The 22,878-nt window shown below is 38.3% G+C and overlaps 1 protein-coding gene across 2 annotated transcripts in view; it reads left to right on the top strand.

The window, feature by feature from the left end:
• DEK (DEK proto-oncogene) overlaps nt 1-22,878 on the top strand; it is a 33,883-nt gene that overhangs the window by 5,958 nt on the left and 5,047 nt on the right. For both annotated transcript variants that reach the window (XM_008056549.2, XM_021711597.1), the window contains exons 5-8: nt 1,126-1,246; nt 5,871-6,059; nt 20,729-20,864; nt 21,801-21,949. In XM_008056549.2, the coding sequence (XP_008054740.1) occupies nt 1,126-1,246; nt 5,871-6,059; nt 20,729-20,864; nt 21,801-21,949 (595 nt within the window). The remainder of the gene's footprint in view (nt 1-1,125; nt 1,247-5,870; nt 6,060-20,728; nt 20,865-21,800; nt 21,950-22,878) is intronic.

Below are 22,878 nucleotides of genomic sequence, written 5' to 3'. Positions count from 1 at the left end.
GGGAGGCAGAGGCGAGAGGATTGCCTGAACTGAGGGGTTCGAAACCAGCTGAGAACATCGTCTCTACAATAAATCAAAATATTAGCTGGGTGTGGTGGCACATGCCTGTAGTTCCAGCTACTTGGAGGGCTGGTGGAAGGATCACTTGAGCCCAGCAGGTTGAGGCCGTGGTGGCTGTAAATGTGCCACTGCACTCCAGCCTGGGTGACAGAGTGAGACTTTGACTTTTAAAAAAAAAAAAAAAAAACCACTCTAATTTTTTAGTGAATTTACTTAAGGTTAGTTTATTCTTTCACTGCATTTAACACTCAGTTGGTGCTAGACGCAGTGGTTCAGCCTGTAATCCCGGCACCTGAGAGGCAGAGGCAAAAGGATTATCTGAGCCCAGGAGTTTGGGACCAGCCTGGGCAATTTGGTGAGACCTCATCTCTACAATAAATAAAAAAATTAGCCGGGCTTTGGTGGTGCACACCTGAAGTCCCAGCTACTTGGAAGGCTAAGATGGTAGGATCACTTGAGCCCAGCAGGTCAAGGCTGTGGTGGTGGTCGTGAGCATGCCACTGCACTCCAGCCTAGGTGACAGAGTGAGACTCAGACTCGAAAAAAATTTAAAAAAATAAAATTTAATTGGTAATGTGTTATCAACTTGTTAATAATCGTATCTAGTTGTACACTAGTTAGAATTAACAGTAAGAGTCAGAGAAATGTTGGCTGCGTTTTTGTTTTTGTTTTTGAGTCAGTCTCTAATACCCAGGATGGAGTGCAGTGACACGCTTATGGCTACTACAGCCTCAACCTGCTGGACTCAGCAATCCTTCTGCTTCAGCCTTTCAAATAGCTGGAACTACAGGCTCATGCCACCATACCTGGCTACTTTTTTGGTTTATTGTAGAGACGAGATCTTGCCATATTGCCCAGGCTGATCTCAAACCTGTGAGCTCAGGTAGTCCTCTCGCCTCTGTCTCCTGAATGCTGGGATTACAGATGTGAGCCACAATGTCCACCTTTTTTTTTTTTTAATGTATGTAGCCGAGCCAGTTTGGTTGGCTGTTGCCTTTATGTTGTGGAGAATGCTTATAAACTTTTCTGTATTCTCACCTTGGTTTCATCCATTTTCTGTTTCAGATTTAGAAATGCCATGTTAAAGAGCATCTGTGAAGTTCTTGATTTGGAGAGATCAGGTGTAAATAGTGAACTAGTGAAGAGGATCTTGAATTTCCTAATGCATCCAAAGCCTTCTGGCAAAGTGAGGATCCATTTTTACCATTTTCATAACAAATCAATTATTTATAGCTTCTTTACTTTCTCTTTTCTATGAAACAGTTTAATTTGTTAATAGCAGAATTGCTATCAGCATTCAGCAATGTCATCTACATTCAAAGTATATACCTTCCAATGACACATCTCCAATAATTTTATGATATTAGGGATATGTCTCTTCATATCATATATAAAGGATGTAAAATTAAGAAAAGTAAACTAATGCCAGATGGGACAAAAATTATAAGTATTCGAGGTTATGTTTCTAGAAGGCACTGGAAGAATGGTAACAGATTGGATTGAGGATGAGGTGTTGTGCTAGAGGGTGGGGTATAACCTGTAGTCAGTTCAGTAAAGAAAAATGAGTGTTTTATTTTATTTATTTGTTTATTATTTTTGAGTCAGAGTTTCACTCTGTTGCCCAGGCTGGAGTGCAGTGGCACTTTGATGGCCACCACAGCCTCAACCTGCTGGGCTCAGGCGATCCTTCCGCTTTAGCCTTCCAAGTAACTGGAACCACGGGCGCAGGCCACCATGCCTGGCTAGAGACAAGGTGTTGTCAAGTTGCCCAGACTTGTCTCAAGCCCCTGGGCTCAGGCAATCCTTTTGCCTCCACCTCCCAAAGTACTGAGATTACAGGCATGAATCATCACACCCAGTAGATATTTTCTTTTGATACAACACCACACAGCACCAAAACTCTACAATTGTCAGTCTCTTTAAGGTTAATGGAGCTGGATGTGATGGCTCATGCTTGTAATCCCAGCACTTTGAGAGGCAGAGGTGAGAGGATTGCCTGAGCCCAGGGCTTCAAGACCAACCTGGACAACATGGCGAGACCTTGTCTCTACAATAAGTCAATAAAAATTAGCCAGGCACGGTAGCTCATGCCTGTAATCCCAGCAATTTGGGAGGTGGAGGTGAGAGGATTGCCTGAGCCCATGGGTTCAAAACCAGCCTGGGCAACATGGCGAGACCTTATCGCTACAATAAGTCAAGAAAAATGAGCCAGGCGTGGCAGTGCATGCCTGTAGTTCCAGCTACTTGGAAGACAGAGGTGGAAGGATTGCCTGAGCCCAGCAAGTTGAGGCTGTGGGGGCACTCCAACCTGGGTGACAGAGTAAGACACTGACGGGGGAAAAAAAAAGGTTATAATGTTTTATGTAGATCTGAAACTTATGTTAATGAATTTGGGTCTTTTATATGATTTTGCAACATTATGCATTTAACATTTGTAAATATTCGTTCTCTGAGTTATGCCTGTCTTCCAAATGTTGATTCATTTCATTAAACATTATCAGTAAGAGTCACATTCATTAATATAAATACCATCTCAGGAAAAGCTTTAGGTATTCATTGGGGAACTGTCAAGTTCACAGTAATAGATGTGGATTTCCCAGAATTCTAATTTCTACTTGAAATTGTGAGGTTTATCATTGGCAATAAATATTCTCCATTTTTCTTGAAGTGACAGGCTCACCTTGTTCATTTTTGAGAACATGTTTATCAAATAAGTCTAAATGGCCATATATGTCAGTTCTTTCAAAGATGACGTTCCATGAGAAAAGTAGCTAGTTTAGGTCACAAATGAATCAATTGCACAGATGCTTTTTCTTGAGAAAACCATTGAGCTTCAATATGTAACCAGATTACTTTGCATTTATCTCACATTTTATCACAGATATTATTACATGTACTTAAGAGTTGAGTTAATACAACTAATATTTATTGCTTTATCAAGGACATTCTTAATTCTTTAGTTCCTATATTAATGATTCTGTGTACAGATTACATCCTTGAATCTGGTTTATGAGCTAAGATAGTGAGGGACATCACGTTTTTCCAATACATTTCCAAACCATTTGGCTCTTTTTTGTTGTTACTGCTGTGTGTAGTTGTAAGGAATGCAGTGACTACTGTTAACATTTTGTTTATTTATTTATTTTTTTTTTTGAGTTGGAGTCTCACTCTGTCGCCCAGACTGGAGTGCAGTGGCCGCTCCCGGCCACCGCAGCCTCAATTTGCTGGGCTCCGGCGATCCTTCCGCCTCAGCCTTCCAAGTAGCCGGAATTACAGGCATGCGCTACCACGCCCGGCTGATTTTTTGATTTATTGTAGAGATGAAGTCTCGTTGCCCAGGCGGGTCTCGAACCCGCGGGCTCAGGCAATTCACTCACCTCAGCCTCCCAAAGGTTTACAGGCTGAACCACTGAGCCCGGCTACTGTTAACATTTTGATGCCTTGATTAGTACTAAAGTGTCACCTTTGCTTGTGCACAATTAGTACAGATGTCAGCACAGTGAAAAGAATAAACTAGTAATGTATTGCTATTATTATGAAAATAATTTTTACTTATGGATTCCTGAAAAGGTCTCAGGAAACCCCAGGGTCCATGAACCATACTTTGAGAATCTGTTTAATCCTGTCTCATAGAATATAACTGTTAGATATGTTTTTCGTATGCAACCCTGTGACTATCCTTAATCTGACAGTGTCAAGCTCAAGCCATTTTCTGTGCTAACCATACACATTTCCAACATTTAAGAAAAAGACTATCAGTCCATTAATAGTAACTTTTTCTTCTCTATAACAATTTTAAGTTGTTAAATGAGCACAACATGATTGTTTTTCTATTCTATCATACGCCTGCCTTAATTATTTTGTTAATCGGATTTTGTTTCTAAAAAGAGATAATGCCATTGACACTGGATTTTGATTAATAGATTTAACTGTTTTTAGAATCAGTATTAGACAGTCTAAAGCATTTGTGTATTACTACTTTTTGTTTTTTAAAGCTCCTCATTTACTTCTATGGGTTGCATTTTCTTGATTGGCTACTTGAGTAATTTGACATCCTTTTACTTTTCTGTATTGATTTATCCAGCACCCATTTTTGTTCCTATATTAATAATTCTGTATACATAGTACGTCCTTGCATCTGGTTTATGAGCTGAGAATAGTGAGGGATATCACATTTTTCGAGTTCATTTAAGACCTGGAATTCATTTAGCGAGTGCTATTCAATGGATTACGGTCCTGATAATAGTTGATAGTGGAAATAGTTCACATAGCAAGGATATCTGTATATATTTAAGGAGGTTACTTGTAGAAAATCTCTGAGAAATGTCTTTGATTACTCCACCAACTTAAAGGTTCTGGAGTGACCTAAGTTGGCTATTTTCCAGTCTTCTTTTAGAAGGGTAGGTTGTTTGGGCAGGAGGCTATCCTGTGGTTTGTTTGTAGATAGCCAGAGAATGCTACCTGACACAAAACAGCCACTTATTCATAACTTTTGTATCGATAAAAGTGACCTCACTAGGAGACTGGAGGTTCCTGGGCTGGAAAGTACCAGTGGTTCTGCTGGCACTTTTATGAAAGATGTTACCACACATATTTATATAGTTAGATACCTTAATTTATATTATGGAGTTTTAATTTGATGTTTCTGCTTCTTGCAGAAAATAAAAAAGGCAGAAATGAAAGACTATAAAAGATACTCAGTCTCAGAAATAAGTAATATTAATTCCTTAGTATGTATTTTTAGACATCTTACTTAAGGTAATTTTATGGTTTTCAATTTTAGAATTCAGCAAAACTCCCTTAAGCAAGCATTTAAAAATGAAATTTGTTAATATAATCAAATTATTTTCTTCATGTGATCTATTCTTTATCTTTAAAACTATACATGGTTTAGTTGGTTATCATAGTAACAGCAGTGAACTTATTCTGTGGTTCTTAATTCATTTCATAATTGACATACCCAATATTTATTGCATACTTAGAAGCATCAGTGAGCATATGATCATGGCATTCTTGAAAGTAGGACTTGGAAGTAATAGGAATATAAACTGTATAGTTCACTCACAAGTTTAGGATGTGTAACTGGTAATAAGGTTTTGTTTTCCATATGGATGGTTCCTCCTACTCCTTTGATTTGTGGGCCCTCTAAAACAGCAGTCCCCAATCTTTTTGGCATCAGGGACTGGTTTCATGGAAGACAATTTTTTCATGTACAGGAGGGTGGGGGATCATCATTAGATTTTCATATGGAGCACGCAACCTAGATTCCTTGCGTGTGCAGTTCACAATAGGGTTCGTGCTTCCATGAGAATCTAATGCCACTGCTGATCTTACAGGAGGCGGAGCTCTGCTTGCTCACCACTCACCTCCTGCTGTGCAGCCTAGATCCTAACAGGCTATGGACCTGTACAGGTCTGCAGCATGGGGGTCGGGGATCTCTGCTCTAAAGGAAGGAGCTCCTCTGGCAGTGATAGTTTTAATGCTTATAGGAAGGAAACAAATTACAAATCTAGCTTAAAATATTATAAAGTCTAAACAACCGTCTGAGCTTAACACAGTGTGTACTTGGACTTCTAGTTTATGTCAGAGCCTAGAGTACATGTTTCTCAAAATTTGAGAAGTTTTTCTAGGTGGTTAGAAATCGGTAAGTTAAAGATGACTTCTCTGTAAAGCTGCTAAGTTTGCAAATATAATTTCTTGAGAGAGAAGCAAAAAGTTGAGTTGAGAATTGTTATCAGAAGCAGAGTTGATTGACTTTGAAATTAATACATCACTGATGCTTCCCTTATAATTTTTTTTTTTTTATGCAGCCATTGCCAAAATCCAAAAAAACTCCTAGTAAAGGCAGTAAAAAGGAACGGAACAGTTCTGGAACAGCAAGGAAGGGTAAGCGAACCAAGTGTCCAGAAATTCTGTCAGATGAATCTAGTAGTGATGAAGATGAAAAAAAAAATAAAGAAGAATCTTCAGATGATGAAGATAAAGAAAGTGAAGAGGAGGTAAAATGTTTGATTCTATTTTTAATCATTTCTTTCCACAGTTTAATATTTATATATTAGGTACACCCAAAAAATAGAGTTTCGTATTAGCTGTTTTAAATTCTGAAGATGCAGAAATAGTTAAGTATGAACCTATTTCTTCCCCTTAAGGAGCTTTTGGGTTTCATCACCTTGCCAGATTATAGGAGTTGGAAAGAGTGAGGTTGGTGTGGATTGGACTCGAAGCGGGCCTTGAGCTAGATGTTGAAGACTAGAGTAGGTAAATGGTGAGGGAAGGCAGGAGGGGAATGTATCCTGAGGAGAAACACATAGGGCAGATTCTTTGAGAATTTTTCTCATAATGTTTTACTATTTTATAATTAACTTGAACCATTTTATTCTGTCTTATGCAAAAAGCAAGGGTTTAAGGGCCATTATTTTTTCTCAACCTATTAGAGATTATGTAAGGAGAATAACGACATTTGAAGTTTATTTGATTGGTGGGTAAGTTTTCTGTCTGCCATTTTCCTTTACCTGGGAGTATTTGTAAAATGTTTTGAATACTTTGCTTCCAAAGCGAAACTTCAGGAAGAAGAGAATTGCTGAAGCAATTAAGAGGGTTATCTTTACCCCCTCTCTTTGATTTATATCTTCAGTCAAGTACCCCCTCTCTTTGATTTATATCTTCAATCAAGTAGGTCTTGAAGAACCAGTACAAGAGATGAGTTCCTATTATTGTCAGTGGCGTTTTAGTTAGACTCCATTTTAACTTTGTTTTAATGTCTTCCTTTAGAGGTCAGAACTTGTACTTGTCTTACCTTGTTTAGGGACTTGATTAATGTCAGCCTGACATTTTGGGCCAGATGATTCTTTCTTGTGGGGTTATTCCCAAACCCCCATTGTGACAACCAAAGATGTTCTTCAGACATTGCCAAATGTCCCGGGATAGGGGGAGGTGAGAATCATCTGTAATTGAGTAATGTTGAATTAGAGGGAGTAAAGATGTAGTGAACTCATGTATTCATGCTTGAAAATTCATGCTTGTTTTAATGTCAAATTTTATAAAGACTTCTATAAAGCTCTTATGAAATGCTTCATAATTTAAGAAAACAAAATTTATAAAACTAGCAGGTGTTTCATAAATACCTATATGTTTGGCATGAAAGATGAGTAATCTGAGCACTAAGGTTTTTATCGATTGGATATCTGGGAGGGAAATGTGTTTGAATGTGCATGTATAATAGCGACAATTTTAAAAGTAATAGTATTCCTCATTCATTAAATATTTGTTTGTCTACTATTTGCTATTTACCTTTTCCTAAACCCTTTCTAAGGACAGAGTTAAAGCATGAGGTGTCATAGAATATAAACATTAAATTTTTCATTGAGACATTATCGTTATGAGCATGGGCTTTGGAAACTGGGTTCAAATCCTAGCTCTATTTTGGATTAGCACTGTGTAAGTTTGGACCAGTTACTTAAACTCTATACCTCAGTTTCCCATCTGTAACATGGGGTGATAATACCAGCCTCACAGGGTCATATTAAATGAATTATTTTAAATACTTAGAACAGTGCCTAGTACATGTACTATGTATTAGTTGCTGTACCTATTAGAAATAAGGTGGCTCTTTTATGACGAGTACAACTTCTAAATCTAATCTTCCTATCATTACCAATATACAGGTTTAGAAATAAGGGTACTTTATACTCATTTTCTTATTTATTTTCCAGATTGTTATCCCATAGTTCTAAGTAGAGTCAGTTGAACTCTTTGTGTGCAGATAACATCTAATTTATAACATATTGGTTCCTGGATAATAATCGCAAGTGGAATTTTCCCACTATAAATTAAGACCTTATGAAGTACAGTGTCATAATCTAGGATCTGCTGCTTGAAACCCAGGTCAAATGATGAGAATCCATGGAGGAAGAAAAGAAAGCACAAAAATTGTTTTCCAGACGTTAAGTATATGATATCACAATATAAATGCTGTATCATTCTATTAAAGAGATTTTTCCTGTCTGTGCTAGTATTGGCAGACTTTATAAAATTTAACTTCAATAAAGTTTGGACTGAAAAATCTTTTTTTTTTTTCTGGTTAATGTTCCTCTAGCAAGCATAGGTATTCTTATTGTTCAGAAGTCTCTTTAAATGTAGCAATATCCTTCTCAACTTTTTATTGCTACTTCCATTTCTATGAAAGGCTCTAATTGCCTTTGAAAGGTACATCTAGCAAGAGAAACAGTGTATCTGGTAATTTTGTTTTTCCTTATTCTAATATTTTATGAAGACTCAGCTGTGTGGCACCTTGTCAGGGACCTCATAAGTGGAAGTATTTTTAGTTATTACTATGAAAGGACCTTTTTTCTAAGATTCAGGCTAATCAGAAAAGTTATGGACTGCCCTTAGATTTTTTTTTTTTTTTGATAGAAAATTACTAAATCAATAGTTATTGTGAGCTGGGCGCTATAGTTCATACCTGTAATCCTAACTTTGGGAGGCAGAGAGGAGAGGATTGCCTGAGTCCACAGGTTTGAGACCAGCCTGGGCAACATGGCGAGACCTTGTCTCTTCAATAAATCAAAAAATCAGCCAGACATGGTGGCACATGCCTGTAGTTTTAGCTGCTTGGAAGGCTGAGACAGAAGGATCACCTGAGCCCAGCATGTTGAGGCTGCAGTGGTGGTGAGTGTACCTCTGTACTTTAGGTGAAACAGTGAGACTCTGAATCGGCAGTGGGGGGGTACCATGTTTATCTCCTGATTTATTTCCTCAATATTCTTTGATAAGTAAAGACTCTTCATTAAGATCAGTTTCTTGTTCTTTTTCCTGGAGTAAATAACTGAATTTAGGCAGATTAATTTTACTTTTTTTCAGTTTTTTCTGTAAAATGAATATTTTGGGCTATAATCTGTAGTACAAATATCTGTATTATATTGTTGAAGCCAGAAATCTTACTCCAGCCGAAGTTCAGTTCAAATTGTAGTGGCCCTTTAGCTGATTATGTACGGTTGAATAATATTTGTTTGCCTGTTAACTTTCATATTTAACTTCAGCTGTGTGGAAGAGTAGGATGTTCATTATTATGAAAATGAAATCACTGAAATCCACATAATTAAGACAGAATTGATGGTTTTTTAAAAAGTCATTTGTAACAAAATATGGCAGATTTAGCGTATTAGCTGGTAATTGCTAAAACATTTGAGGTTTTTTGTACCTGTACCTCTGTTTCGATGATACACAGTGAGTAATTCACAGCAATCTTGTAATACTTTTCCTTGAGATTAACTCAAAAGAGGATACTGTAATTCTATTTTTAAAAAACAATTTTTTAAATTCTTGACATAGAACCAAACTGAAATTTATTAATCGTCCACATTTATATTTCTTATTGACAAATAAAATTCATGAGCCAGAAAATCTAAAACAAAACTAAAAACGAGAAAGCTTTATAAAACGAAGTATGGATTCTGGTATTAACAGCTGAACAGAGAATGTGATTTTTAAGTTCTTAGCAGACAATAAAGTTGTGTAGAAAATGAACACTTACAAGTTTTTTAACATCTGAAATTACTGACCAAAAACTACACAGTTGAATCATGGAAAAACAGCAAGAGAGGTTATGAGAGAATTTACATTGTACTAGCTGCATCCCTCCCATTCTCAGAGGAAAGCCTGGCATTGATTAGACCGGGCCACACGGCAGAAGGTGAGTGGCAGGTGAGCGAGTTTGTAGCCGTTCCCCATCAGTGTTACCACCTGAGCTCCGCCTCTGTCAGATCATTGATGGCATTAGAATCTCAAAGGAGTGTGAACCCTACTGTGAACTGTGTATGTGAGGGATCTAGGTTGCGCACGCCTTGTGAGAATCTGATGCCTGATGATCTGAGGTGGAGCTGAGGCAGTGATGCTATATATTTCATTATACATTACAATGTAATAATATAAATAAAGTGCACAGTAACTAATGCTCTTGAAACATCTTGAAACCATTTCCTCCTACCCCTGGTCCATGAAAAGATTGTCTTTTGCAAAACTGGTCCCTGATGCCAGAAAAGGTTGGGGACTACTGGCTTTAGATATTGGTCCAGACTAATTCTGGCTGCAGAACCAGTGAGTGATATGCCTACCAAGGGAGACTTCCATTGGATTGGCAATTTTGTTCTGGGCTCTGGACATCTGGCAGATCTCATTAATATTGGCACCTTGGTGCCTGATCATACACCCAATTAAGTTATTTGGAATGGTGAGTGTACGGATGGTTTGAGTGGCAGCATCTGAAGTTGCTCAATAGTTTGTCACCTCTGGAGAGCTGGAGTCAATTCCTGTGAATACAGTCCTACCGTGTGTTAGGACAAAGTAAGACCGTTCGTTGTCTTGTCACTTGGTTCAGCTTGGCCAGATGGAGCAGATAAATCATGTGTTGTCAGTAGGCATCTAGAGGCGGCCCTCCAGATCTTGAGTGGTAGAGGTCTGCCTGCAGTGTCACTGCACTGGTTGTGGCTACCCTTGCAGATGACTAGAGAGCTGACTGACATAAGCTAGTATGGAGCAATCCCTACTCTCCCTTACAGCTGCTGGGACTGTGTCTCCAGCATGGTCAGGAAGAGCTGCTTGTCACACTCCATGACAGACTGCAGCATGTCAGCAATGGTGATGGCTCGTTCAGTGGAATTGGGCAGCATGTCCACTGCCACTGGGACCTGCATGCCCCTCCTCTCGCAGATCTCTGATCTTATAACCACCTTTCTCAGTGACCAGCACTAGTACAACTCAGGGTGACTGGGGATGTGCTGGTTGCTGTGGTGTTGGTCATGGAGCTGTTGGTATCTTCTTCCAGCTTGTCAGTGATCATAGCAAAAGCCTTAAAGATGACATTGGTGGAGCTAGTCAGTGATGATTTTCGTTGGAAAATGCCCCTCTGAGATGTAGATCCACATACCACTCTCCTTGTGGATCCTGTTAACCAACTCCCCTTTCTCCCCAGTGATGCTTCGTACTTTCTGTGCATGAAAAGCCAAACGGTGAGAGTCACATTAAGTCCACTTTCAATCATACTGGCATCCATGGCAAGCTGGGCTCATTAGGTGATCGAGTCTTTGGTGGCTGACAGGAGGAAAGGAGGTATGGGCTCAGAACTGCCTGGTGGGAAGCGAGTGTGCCTGGAGTGAACAGGAGGGGTGTGCACAGCAGTGGCAATTCTGCAGCTAGTAATTCTTTAAAAGACCCTTTCTGAGATTCCATATCAGCTTGGCTCTTGGACATTGCCTTTTTAGGGAAGTAGAAGGAGAGCAATTGGGAACTAGGAAGAAACTGGTAGATGAAGTTTCTTTAAAATGAGAGAATAAGAAAATAAACATGTTTCGTTATTTAAACTGATTCTGAAAATCAACTGGTTCCCATTTTGAATTAACCTATTTAGGAAAGGATTGCTAAAATTAGCCATTGAGATTAACCATGCCCTGTTGTGCTATTCACAGATGTTAACCTGAGGCATGGAGAAATTACTTGAGAGTACAGAAAAAGAATGGGGAAACGGTGCTCATTGGAGAAAACAGCTCTTAATAGTCTTTTAGATCCTTTAAAAGCTCACTCTTTCTTTTTTTTTCCCCTCACTCTGTTGCCCATGCTGGAGTGCAGTGGCATGCTCACTGCCACCGCAGCCTCAACCTGCTGGGCTCAGGAGATCCTTCAGCCTCAGCTTTCCCAGTAGCTGAAACTACAGGCACGCGCCACCACGCCTGGCTAATTTTTTTGATTTATTGTAGAAATGAGGTCTCGCCAAGTTGCCCACACTGGTCTTGAACCTTTGGACTCGAGGAGTCCTCTCACCTCAGCCTCCCAAAGTGCTGGGATTTTAGGTGTGAGCACCTGGCCTAATTTATCTTACTTTAATACCTTTCTTTAGTTTTTGTTTACTAGTGCTTTTATAATAGCACACTCTTATTTCTAGAAAGTGTAAAACAAACTTTGTGGAGTTTGACTATGAGTATTTCAAATTTATCTGAATATTTCCATATGTATCAGGAATATTTTCTGCTGAAATCATTCACAACCTTGCTGATAATGTTCGGAACAGGAGTTTATTTTCTTTTATGGTAAAAAGCCTACAGGCAGGCAATTCTGGGCCTAAACAACAGCTCAAGAAAGATAACAAGGATGTGGTTACCATGGCTTCCCGATTTACCATGTTAAGTATGTGGCCTTTAACTTTATCATCACAAGGTGGTTGTTTTACCTTTAGACATTGTTTCTATGTTCATATAAAGAGGAGTAAAGTGTTTTCTCCTAGTGATGTTTTGACTTTTTTTTCCTTATAAGAGATCTCCAAATACATGGCACTGGCCAGCATTTGTCATCTGCCCATATATCTGCAAGGGAAGCTGTGAGATCCAGGTACTAGTATTTCTGCCTTTATAAGAGGAAGGCAGATCAAAAGTGGGTTGCGTGAGCCATCCTACAATGTTTGCCAAATCACAGAAACTGTCAGCTATAATTTTTGTCAAATCACCTGTTTGGACCATTTGAGAGATTAGTAGAGTAGGAAGGAAGGTGAATAAGAAAGTTTTTTAAGTCCTTAATTATGTTTTAAAAGATTAAGAAATTTCCTCATCTCATAATTTGATCAGAGAAATTATTAAACTGTATAAACTATTTAAACCTTTTGTTGGAAGGCAGTGTTGAAGAGTCACTGTAATAAAATCCATTCAGACTTAAACTTGCTTTTGTGAACTATATCTAGACTTGCACATTCTTTCTTCTTGGCACTCTGAGTTTTCTCAGCCAAGTTGTTAAAAGAATAGTGTATTTTAAGCTAATTTTTATTTTGTTGTCTGTTCACCCAGTACAACCTTTCTGCTGTGAGGACAGAATTCTGGCTCTGTGACAGGCGTCTTTTTTGGAGACCCCCCTTCAAGAGCCCTGCTGCCTATAAAATATAGGTAAGCCTTACTTTCCCGAGATGTTTTTTTTTTCCTTCCTTAAAAAATGTTTATGTAATTTCTCTGATTCTGTACCTTCATGGTTATCAGAAACAGGGAAAATCTGCTTCACATTTTTAAAAATTTATATTACATTTTAAAAACTTATTATAGTACATTGTACTCTCTGAAATTAATGGCAGCTGCTAATTTTTATTTGTTCCCCTTTAGCACATCAGAAATACCTAAAATATCGATGGTCCCGATTGAACCACTTGTAGGATATTTAGAACTAGCAAAGCAGACTCTGGAAAGATAAATGCCATGGCAATTTAGAAACTAGCTTTTTCTTTATTCTTTTTTGACAAATTATAACCTGATATTTTTCCCATACATTCTCTTAGAAGACTCAGTCTTGGCCCCTATTTGATTAAATTACAAGATATTAACTATTAGTACCCTCAATATTTTTCCTTTATTGTATCATAATCTTTTTACTATAGTTACTAAAGTTTTCAGGATATTTAAAAAGAGACTTGAAACAGAGATCAGTACTTGATTGCTAATGTGACAACTTTTTATTTGCACAATTCAGTAAATTGGGAATGTGCTAAATGCTGTTGGGGTTATAGAAAGTATTTTCTATACAAATGCCATTTGATAATATTATAGGGTTGCAAAAGGAGACTCCTCCTCTGTTGAGGAAAGGACTGGGGAGAAGTGGAAGTACCCCCAATTCAAGTTGACTTTGGGAGCAGAGAGGAAAGTTAGACAAGGGAACAAAGATGGGGAGCAGGCAAGGTAGGGTGCCTCTAACTAACACACTTGTTTGTGGTTTTGAGTCATGCCCAGCAATAGAGCAGTGAGAGATGAAACTAGAGTAATGTGGGTTGGAGACAGACTACCGAGAGCTCATGAGGTTGGGCACTATATGACTAATACAACCTTTGAGGGCAGATTTCATCCTCATTCATTCAAAATGATGGTTTGACTCTATACCTGAGCATTTTGCCAAGTGAGAGAAATAAAATGAGACGTGTCCTGTGTCTTCTAGGAACTGACAGTCTTCCTGAGTAGTACCACTCATTCAGTAAGCATTTATGGGTACACAAGGAAGAAACTGTCAAAAATCGATGTGACGTGTACTTTCACATATTGCATCTCATTTAGTCTTGACTCCAGGAGAGATGAGGTGTACATGCTCATTTTTGTACTTGAGGATATAATAAATTTAAACTCTTTTTTAGTGCTTCCTCTAGATAGTAGTCTGTCCATCTGAGGCGATACTTTCCAGGACCCCCAGTGAATACCTGAAACTGTAGATCATACCAAGCCCAGTTGCTGATTGTTCATGTCTTCTACCCACAAATTCAATGCCTTTTCCATCTTAAGTAAGCACTTATCATGCAGTGTGGCTATAACTTGCAGTTTGAGGTGCAGCAGCAGAACCAGTACAGATTTATTTTTCCTTCTTCACAATTTCATAATAGAAAGATTTGTTTTTACCATAGATCTTAGCAACCTCAGCATACCATTTTTGAAAATTTCCTTGAGTCAAGAACTTTCACCTTTTCACTTAAAGGAACCACTATGGCACCTCTTTGGCAAATTTGAATTGCCAGCGTCACTACTCCTGTGCTTTGAAGCCTTACTAAGTCAGATAAGGGTTACTTGAACACGAGCCCTATGATACCGTAACAGTCAGTCTGATAACTGAGGTGGCTGCTAAGTGACTAAACGACTAAAATTGATGGGTGGGTACTGTCTCCAGTGTGGATACGCTGGACAGGGATGGTTCACATCCTGGGCAGGATGGAGCAGAATGGTGGGAGATTTCATCATGCAACTCAGAACAGCATGCAGTTTAAAACTTACTATTTATTTCTGGAATTTTCCATTAAATTTGTCATACTGCAGTTGGACATGGGCAACTGAAACCATGCATGGAAAGAAAAACTAGATAAGGGAGGACTATCGTATTACTCTTTTTAAAGCTTCTTGTTCCTGTATCTTCAAGGGAGAGATTTGGATTTTAGGCAATAACTTAAGAAAAGTTAGCATAAAGCCACTGCTGCTTATCAAAACTTAAAACTAAAAGCTGTGAACATAAACTTTATAACTTGAAGAATTATCCTATTGATTGCTTTATCTGGTTCCTGCCTTTTCTATGTATATCTCCAGTAATTCATAATCTAGTCTAGGAATCAGCAGGCTGTGGCCTATATGCCAAATCCAGCCTGTGGCCTGTTTTTTATAGCTCACAAGCTGAGAATGGTTTTCCCTTTTTTTAAATGAGTGTTAAGAAAACAAAACGTGAAGAATATGCAACAAAGATTATATGTAGCCAGCAAAGCCAAGAATATTTACTATCTGGCACTTTACAGAAAATATTGGGGACAGATCTAGGCTGTAAATGTACTTTTCGTTTTATGTGGTATAGATAGATGAGTCAGCATTGGGGCTTCAAGAAAATATATAGGTGCCCAGCCTTCCCCTTGATGATTTCATCTAACATTCCTTTTTCTCCCCCTCTTAAATGTACAATCTATATAGGTAAGTTGTACCAGAAGACAGTGATACTAAACGTCAAGAAATACAGAAAATGGTTTTTGTCTTAGCAAGCAGGGTTATTTTAATAAAATTGAATCTCAGGGTTTGAAGAGATCTTTAAAAGTTATTTAATTCCCAGGTATCTTTTCTGACCTTAATTTTCCAAATAATTTCATAGCTAGTTTTAAGCTCTGTGCTGGAAACCAAGCAATAAATAAGTAAGACAAAGACTATCTTTTTTTTTTTAACCTCAAGGTACAGTAAGCCAGACACTGTTGGTTGCTGGGGATGGGTGGAGTCAGTTACTGTTCTCATGAAGATTGTCAGATCAACCCTTACAGTGTAATGGGAAAACAGATGTAAATAACTACTGTTTAATAGACATCTAGTAAATGTCTGTTTTCTTTGCTGCCTTATATGTATTTACTCATCTTCACAACAACTCTATGGGTACGGCCATTGCTCATAGAACCTACAATGCATGTAAGGCTTTTTTTTAATGTGAATCATAAAATGTACCCCAATGTCACATGAAAATGAGGGGAAAAGTGTTAAGGTCAGCAACATGGTAGTATTAATTAACTACATTTTTACAGGTGAAACAGGCATGGGGAAGGGTGATATGACTAGAAATGCAAAATAAATGGCAGAGTCAGGATTTGAACCAGAAAGTTTGGCTGTTATACCTTTGTTCTTATTCACTGCTTCACAAATACCTCCCACAAAGTGCAGATAAATTGGGGCATGGATTAATCAAATTGATGGTGTTGTAAAAGGTTTAGAGGAGGTAATTGTTAAGCTGGGTTTAGAATCATGAGTGGGATTTCCCTAAGTATAGAAGAGAAATGAAAGTAGTAAAGATTTGAAAGTTCACGTAAAATTAAAGCAGGCATGGTTTAGCTTGCCTTCTCAGCTCTCCTACTGTCACTTTCTATTACCCAAAACCAAGGTATGTCCTTTGAGATGTCCTCATTTTCCAAAGTTACCTATTCCTCCTGTACCTTATAACTTACCTTCAGGGCAGCTGAGTTAGTTATTAACACCTTCAAGACTAAAAGCATAAGATGCAAGTTTGTCAGTAATCTTGCCTCTCTGCCCAGGATAACCCTAGCTATGAGTTGTTTCATTGTGCAACTTTCACTGTTTCCCAAGTCAACACTAATCAGTCTACAAAAGATATTTTACAGAGTCCTATAATAAAAAAGTTTGTCACAGAAAAATTGACAACTGGTTACTAAAGATAAGTAAAATTCTGTATAAATACCATTATAGGTATCTTTATATTAATAACATAAGAATGTATTGGTAATCGAATATTAACTTTATCGCGCTGTTTTTATAGTTTGCATTCTGTATATTTGCCCTGCCCCTTTTTTTTTTTTTTTTTAAAGACAGAATCCTGGGCCGGTCATGGTGGCTTATGCCTATAATCCCAGCACTTTGGGAGGCGGAGGCAAGAGGATTGCCTGAGCCCAGGGGTTTGAGACCAGCCTGAGCAACTTGGCAAGATCTAGTCTCTACAATAAATCAAAAAATTAGCTACACATGGTGGCATACACTTGTAGCTCTAGCTACTTGGAAGGCTTAGGTGGGAGGATCGCCTGAGCCCAGCAGGTCGAGGCTGTGGTGGCTGTGAGCATGCCGCTGCACGCCAGCCTGGGCTAGAGTGAGACTCCAAAAAAGAAGACAACAGAATCCTGCTCTGTCGCCTAGGCTCAAGTGCAGTGGCATGTTCATATCATAGCTCACTGTAGCCTTGAACTCCTAGTCTCAAGTGATCCTCCTGCTTTGACCTCCCAAAGCTTTGGGATTATAGGCATGAGCCACCACACCCAGCCAGTCTTGCTTTTAAAGAACACTTATAGCCCGGCTCGGTGGCTCAGCGGTAATCCCGCGCTTTGGGAGGCTGAGGTGAGCGGATTGCCTGAGCCTGGGAGTTCGAGACCCGCCTGGGCAACTTGGCGAGACCTCATCTCTACAATAAATCAAAAATTAGCCGGGCGTGGTAGCGCACGCCTGTAGTTCCAACTACTTGGAAGGCTGAGGCGGAAGGATTGCTGGAGCCCAGCAGGTCGGGGCTGCGGTGGCCGGGAGCGGCCACTGCACTCCAGTCTGGGTGATGGAGTGATATTCCAACGCAAAAAAAAAAAGAAAATTCATTATCAGTCAACCAGACGTGGTGGCTCACACCTGTAATACCAGCACTTTGGGTGACAGACAAGAGGATTGCCTGAGTCTAGGGGTTCGAGACCAGCCTGGGCAACTTGACGAGACCTTGTCTCTACACTAATAATAATAATAATAAAGAACACGTATAAACTTTTGTTAAGTTACTGGAGGAAATTATATTTGCATAATGAAAGCATTGCTCACTTTTTAAAAGGAAGCACACATAACAGCTAATAATTATTTTTTACTATGTGCCAGGTACCAATAAAAGTACTGTCATGTATTTAATGCATTTCTCATAAAACCATAGGGATTGTTGTTTATCTTATAAATGAAGAAATTAGAGCTCAGAGATATACTGGGCTAGAATTTGAAATCAGACAGTTTGCCTCAAGAACCCACTATTGAGCTCTCTTTGTGCTGTTATGTAATATCTTTTATGATGCTTGTGAAGTATATTTGTAGTCTTTTATAAATTGTGTTAATAGATAACAAACCGGTTGTCAATTTAGAAAAAAACTGTAAGCATTACCTCTTACAGAAAATGTGAAATATAGAAAGATGGGTAGTTTTAATTGTTTATGTGTTTGTCCAGAAGTAAATTTTATGGAGATGGCTTGATCTTTATTTGATGCTGTAACTCCTTTTTTTTTTTTTTGAGTCAGTCTCACTCTGTCACCCAGGCTGGAGTGTATTGGCATGCTGACAGCCACCGCAGCCTCGACCTGCTGGACTCAGGTGGTCCTTCCACCTCAGCTTCCCAAGTAACTGGAACCACAGGCATGAGCCACCACATCTGACTAATTTTTTTATCTCTTATAGAGATGAGGTCTCGCCATGTTTCTCAGACCAGTCTCAAATCCCTGAGCTCAGGCAATCCTCTCACCTCTGCTTCGCAAAGTGCTGGGATTACAGGCGTGAGCCACTGCACCTAGCTATAACTGTAACTCTTTATGCTTTGTCATTCTATTATTGCTCCAAATTTGCAGGATTTAAAATGATGCCGTTTTTTTGTGTGCCTTCTAAAATTTTAATGGCAGGCCTTAAAAGACTCTGGAAGTATTTTAACTGTCTAATTCTAAGTATCTAATTAGAATGGGGCTCAAGTAATAATATTTATAATGTTTGTTTCTCTTGGTCACCCTTCCCAGTCCTTTGAGTGATAACTTAGTTTCTTGTACCTACAAGTTCAGATTTTATTAGCTTTTGACCCAAAAATCATATATAATAGTGATTATTTTATTCTGTGTATTAAGTATATTAACACTGTATTGAGTATATTAAGAACATGAATTTTTAGTATTCCCTTTCAGAGCCTAATGTAGTTCATATGAACGAGGGGGTCACTTAATAAATTTAAAACATTTTATTTTGTCATAGAAAACTGATAAGCCAGTGAACATCTGGAACATCTCAGAATTACGAAATAAGTAAAAATGGACTTAAGGACTTACTTTTAGAAACTTGTCAGCCCCTTAACACCTCTTAAAAATGTATTTTTAGTAGCATTTTGATAACATGGGTTAGCTAGTTCCCAACTAGATTTTATTATTGAGCATGTACAGGGTGAAAATGGACTTATAAATATAGATGGATACTGTGATGATATTGTAGCAAAAAGAAAGACAAACACTAAACTCCAGCCTGGTGTGGTGATGCTGGTGGTATGCACCTGTAGTGTCAGCTGCTTGGGAGGCTGATGTGGGAGGATTGCCTGAGCCCAGGAGTTCTGGTTCATTTGGACAATATAGTGAGACCCCCATCTCTAAAAAAAGACAGACACTAAGGTCCAATAAAATACACTGAGAAGAAATAGCCTGAGCTCACTTAACTTTTGGAACAGATTGGTCTATACACTTCAACCTGAAGGACAGGTTCAACACAGTGTTTCTGTCCTTTTTTTTAAAAAATGAATGTGCTGGGCACAGCAGCTCATGCATATAATCCCAGCACTTTGGGGCGCCAATGCACAAGGATTACTTGAACCTAGGAGTTTTGAGACCCGCCTGGGCAACATAGTGAGACCTTGTCTGTAAGAAAGAAAAAATCAAAAAATTAGCCAGGCATTGTGTCACACACACCTATAGTCCCAGCTACTTGGGAGACTGAGGAGGGTCACCTGAACCCAGGAGGTTGAGACTGCACCATGCCATAACTGTGCTACTCTACTCCAGCCTGAACAACATTGAAACCCCAACTCAAATATATATATATATATATAAAAGAGAATTATAATGATAAAACTTCAGAAATCAAGAGAGGAAAACATTTAGAGAGGCATTTTGTGAAGTTACTTGCAGTAGCTTTCATGTGTGAAAGTGAGAATTTAAATTATCTTTGGATGATTTAATAACATGCTTTGCCTTTGATAATTAAATGAAGAATTAATGCTTTCTAATTTCATAGACCCTGCATAAGACCATGGGTGGCTGCTTTATGAACTGTAATTCTGTCATTTTAATCTATATGTATATGTTTTGTTTTAGTTTAATCAGCTATGAGTTAGTGTTTAAGAATTCAAGTTCCGGAATTAAATCTGTATTTGAATCTTACCTCTTAATGTGACTATGGACAAGATAACCTCATTGAGCCTTAGTTTCCTCATATAGTCATAAGTATTTATTGAGCACTTACTGTGTACCAGGGACTATTTAAGGAATTAGGGATATGTCTGTGAACATCATAATAGTGGGAAAAAGCCCTGTCCTCATGGAACTTAGATTTGTTTGGAAGAGACAGAAAATAAGAGAAGATAATTCTCTATTTTTTTCGGGATTAAGTAGGGTAATGAAGATGTAGTTTTCATAGTACAGAATAAATGTGGGCATCTATCTTTTGTGTTTGTGATTGATTGTTGATTTGTTAGACTTGTATTGGGATAGAATTTTTAGTTAACTATATTAGTCATCTCAAAAATTGATAATTAGTAATAGTTTTTAATTGACATTAAATATGTTAATTTTCTCTATCGTTGAGGAGGTAAGGTGTAGGGGAAGTAGAGGGATAGTGGTGAATCTCAGTGTGTGCTTTGCTTTTCTTTCTAACAGCCACCGAAAAAGACACCTAAAAGAGAAAAACCTAAACAGAAAGTTACTTCTAAAAGTAAAAAGTCTGTAAAAAGTGCTAATGTTAAAAAGGCAGATAGCAGCACCACCAAGAAGAATCAAAACAGTTCCAAAAAAGGTATGTTAGAAATGACATTAATCAGCAACTCTGAAGATACTGCATATATGCTGTACATAATATTTATGTGTGGGAGGGAAGCAGGTCAACTGCAAAGAACACTGGGGGAAAATTAGTGCAGGTTGAATATCCTTTATCCGAAATGCTTGGGACTGGAAATGTTTCGGGTTTTTGAAGAGTTACTTACGCAAAATGAGATACCTTTGTCAGGAGACCAAAGTCTGAACACAAAATTTGTGTTTCATATAATCTTATACACATAGCCTGAAGATAATTTTATACAATATTTAAATTTTGTGCATGAAACAGTTTTGACTGCAACCTGTCCATGAGGTCAAGTGTGGAATTATCCACTTGTGTTATGTTGGTGCTCCAAAAAGGTTTAAATTTTGGAGCATTTCAGATTTTGGATTTTCAGATTAGGGATATTCAACCTATATACCAGTTTTTTATAGCTTACAGTTTTTCTTTTTTTTTTTTGAGCTGGAGTCTCTCTGTCGCCCAGACTGGAGTGCAGTGGCACGCTCCCGGCCATCTCAGTCTCGACCTGCTGGGCTCCGGTGATCCTTCCGCCTCAGCCTTCCGAGTAGCCGGAACTACAGGCGCTCGCTACCACACCCGGCTAGTTTTTTTGATTTATTGTAGAGATGAGGTCTCACCGAGTTGCCCAGGCAGGTCCCGAACCCATGGGCTCAGGCAATCCACTCACCTCAGCCTCCCAAAGTGCGGGATTACAGGCTGAGCCACCGAGCCCAGCTAGCTCACAATTTTTCAATGCATTTTTAATAGGTAACCTGTAAAACAGTGATTTATACTGTTTTTGTATCTCATGCTCCTTTGAGAATATGCTAAAAGCTTCTTCCCAACCTATCTTAAATATTAATTTACTATATAAGAAAAATTCTATTCACGTTTTATAAAATATCTTACTTTTAGAAAGTGAGTCTGAGGATAGTTCAGATGATGAACCTTTAATTAAAAAATTGAAGAAACCTCCGACAGATGAAGAGTTAAAAGAAACAGTAAAGAAACTATTGGCCAGTGCTAACTTGGAGGAAGTCACAATGAAGCAGATTTGCAAAAAGGTAATTGGACAACTTTTTTGGTTATTTTGCTTCTACTAGAAAAAGTTTTTCATCCATCTCTTAATTTGAAGCTAGATCCTTATGTACATTCATTCATTGAATAAATACTTATTGAGTTACTGTATGCCAAGTCCTCTTACAGGTGTTGCATACCACATTAATTTAAAATAAGATAAAGTCTCTGTCCTAGTGGAGTTATTTTTATAAAAGAGTGAGTAAAATTAAAGTGATACATTCCAAACCACATAGGAAACTTTTTTTCCTGATCTGGAAACTTTTATTGATGCATCCTTAGATTGTGTTAGCTTGAAAAAGCAGATTCTTGTGAACCATCTTATTCTCTTGTTAGCATAGTAAATGATATGTTATAGATTAGGTTCTTAACTCAAACTTCTGTGGCATTCTTCTAATGCTTCTCAGGAAATAAGATGTCCTAGTCTTGAATATGATTGCTTAGGGATTCTGTACCCTAGATCAAAATTGGGAGATTTTAGAATCTTGTCTCTTATGGTAAAATGAAATTATAATTTGAAACATGCCAAAGGTGAAATAGTCTATACTTTTTTGGAGGACATTGATTATTGTTTTTGTTTATTCATCATTCATTGAACCTCTATTACATATCAGGCACTAGACTAAATGTTACAAGTAGAGCCTGAGAAGCCATTACTTGGCTTTTAAGGTGGGGATTACGGTCTAGTGGGATAATAAGAGACGAGTATTTTAATAATTAGAGTATGTAAGTGAGGGCTGGGTGAGGAGAGTATGAAGGTGCGCACGCAGCACCATGGAACAGACTGCCTGCTTGGGGATATGGGAATCTGGAAAAGCATCTTGGAAGAGTTCTTAATAGAACATCAGCTGTTCCATACAGTTAGGAACAACACAGTCTCCAAAATGGTAACTGCAAGGATACGTAATTAGTTTAA

This window comes from Carlito syrichta, unplaced genomic scaffold (genome assembly GCF_000164805.1).
Source record: "Carlito syrichta isolate Samal-C Ts95f unplaced genomic scaffold, Tarsius_syrichta-2.0.1 Scaffold302395, whole genome shotgun sequence".
Taxonomy (NCBI): Eukaryota; Metazoa; Chordata; class Mammalia; order Primates; family Tarsiidae; genus Carlito; species Carlito syrichta.
Note: the sequence above shows the minus strand (reverse complement) of the source record. Positions and strands in the feature narration are given on the sequence as shown.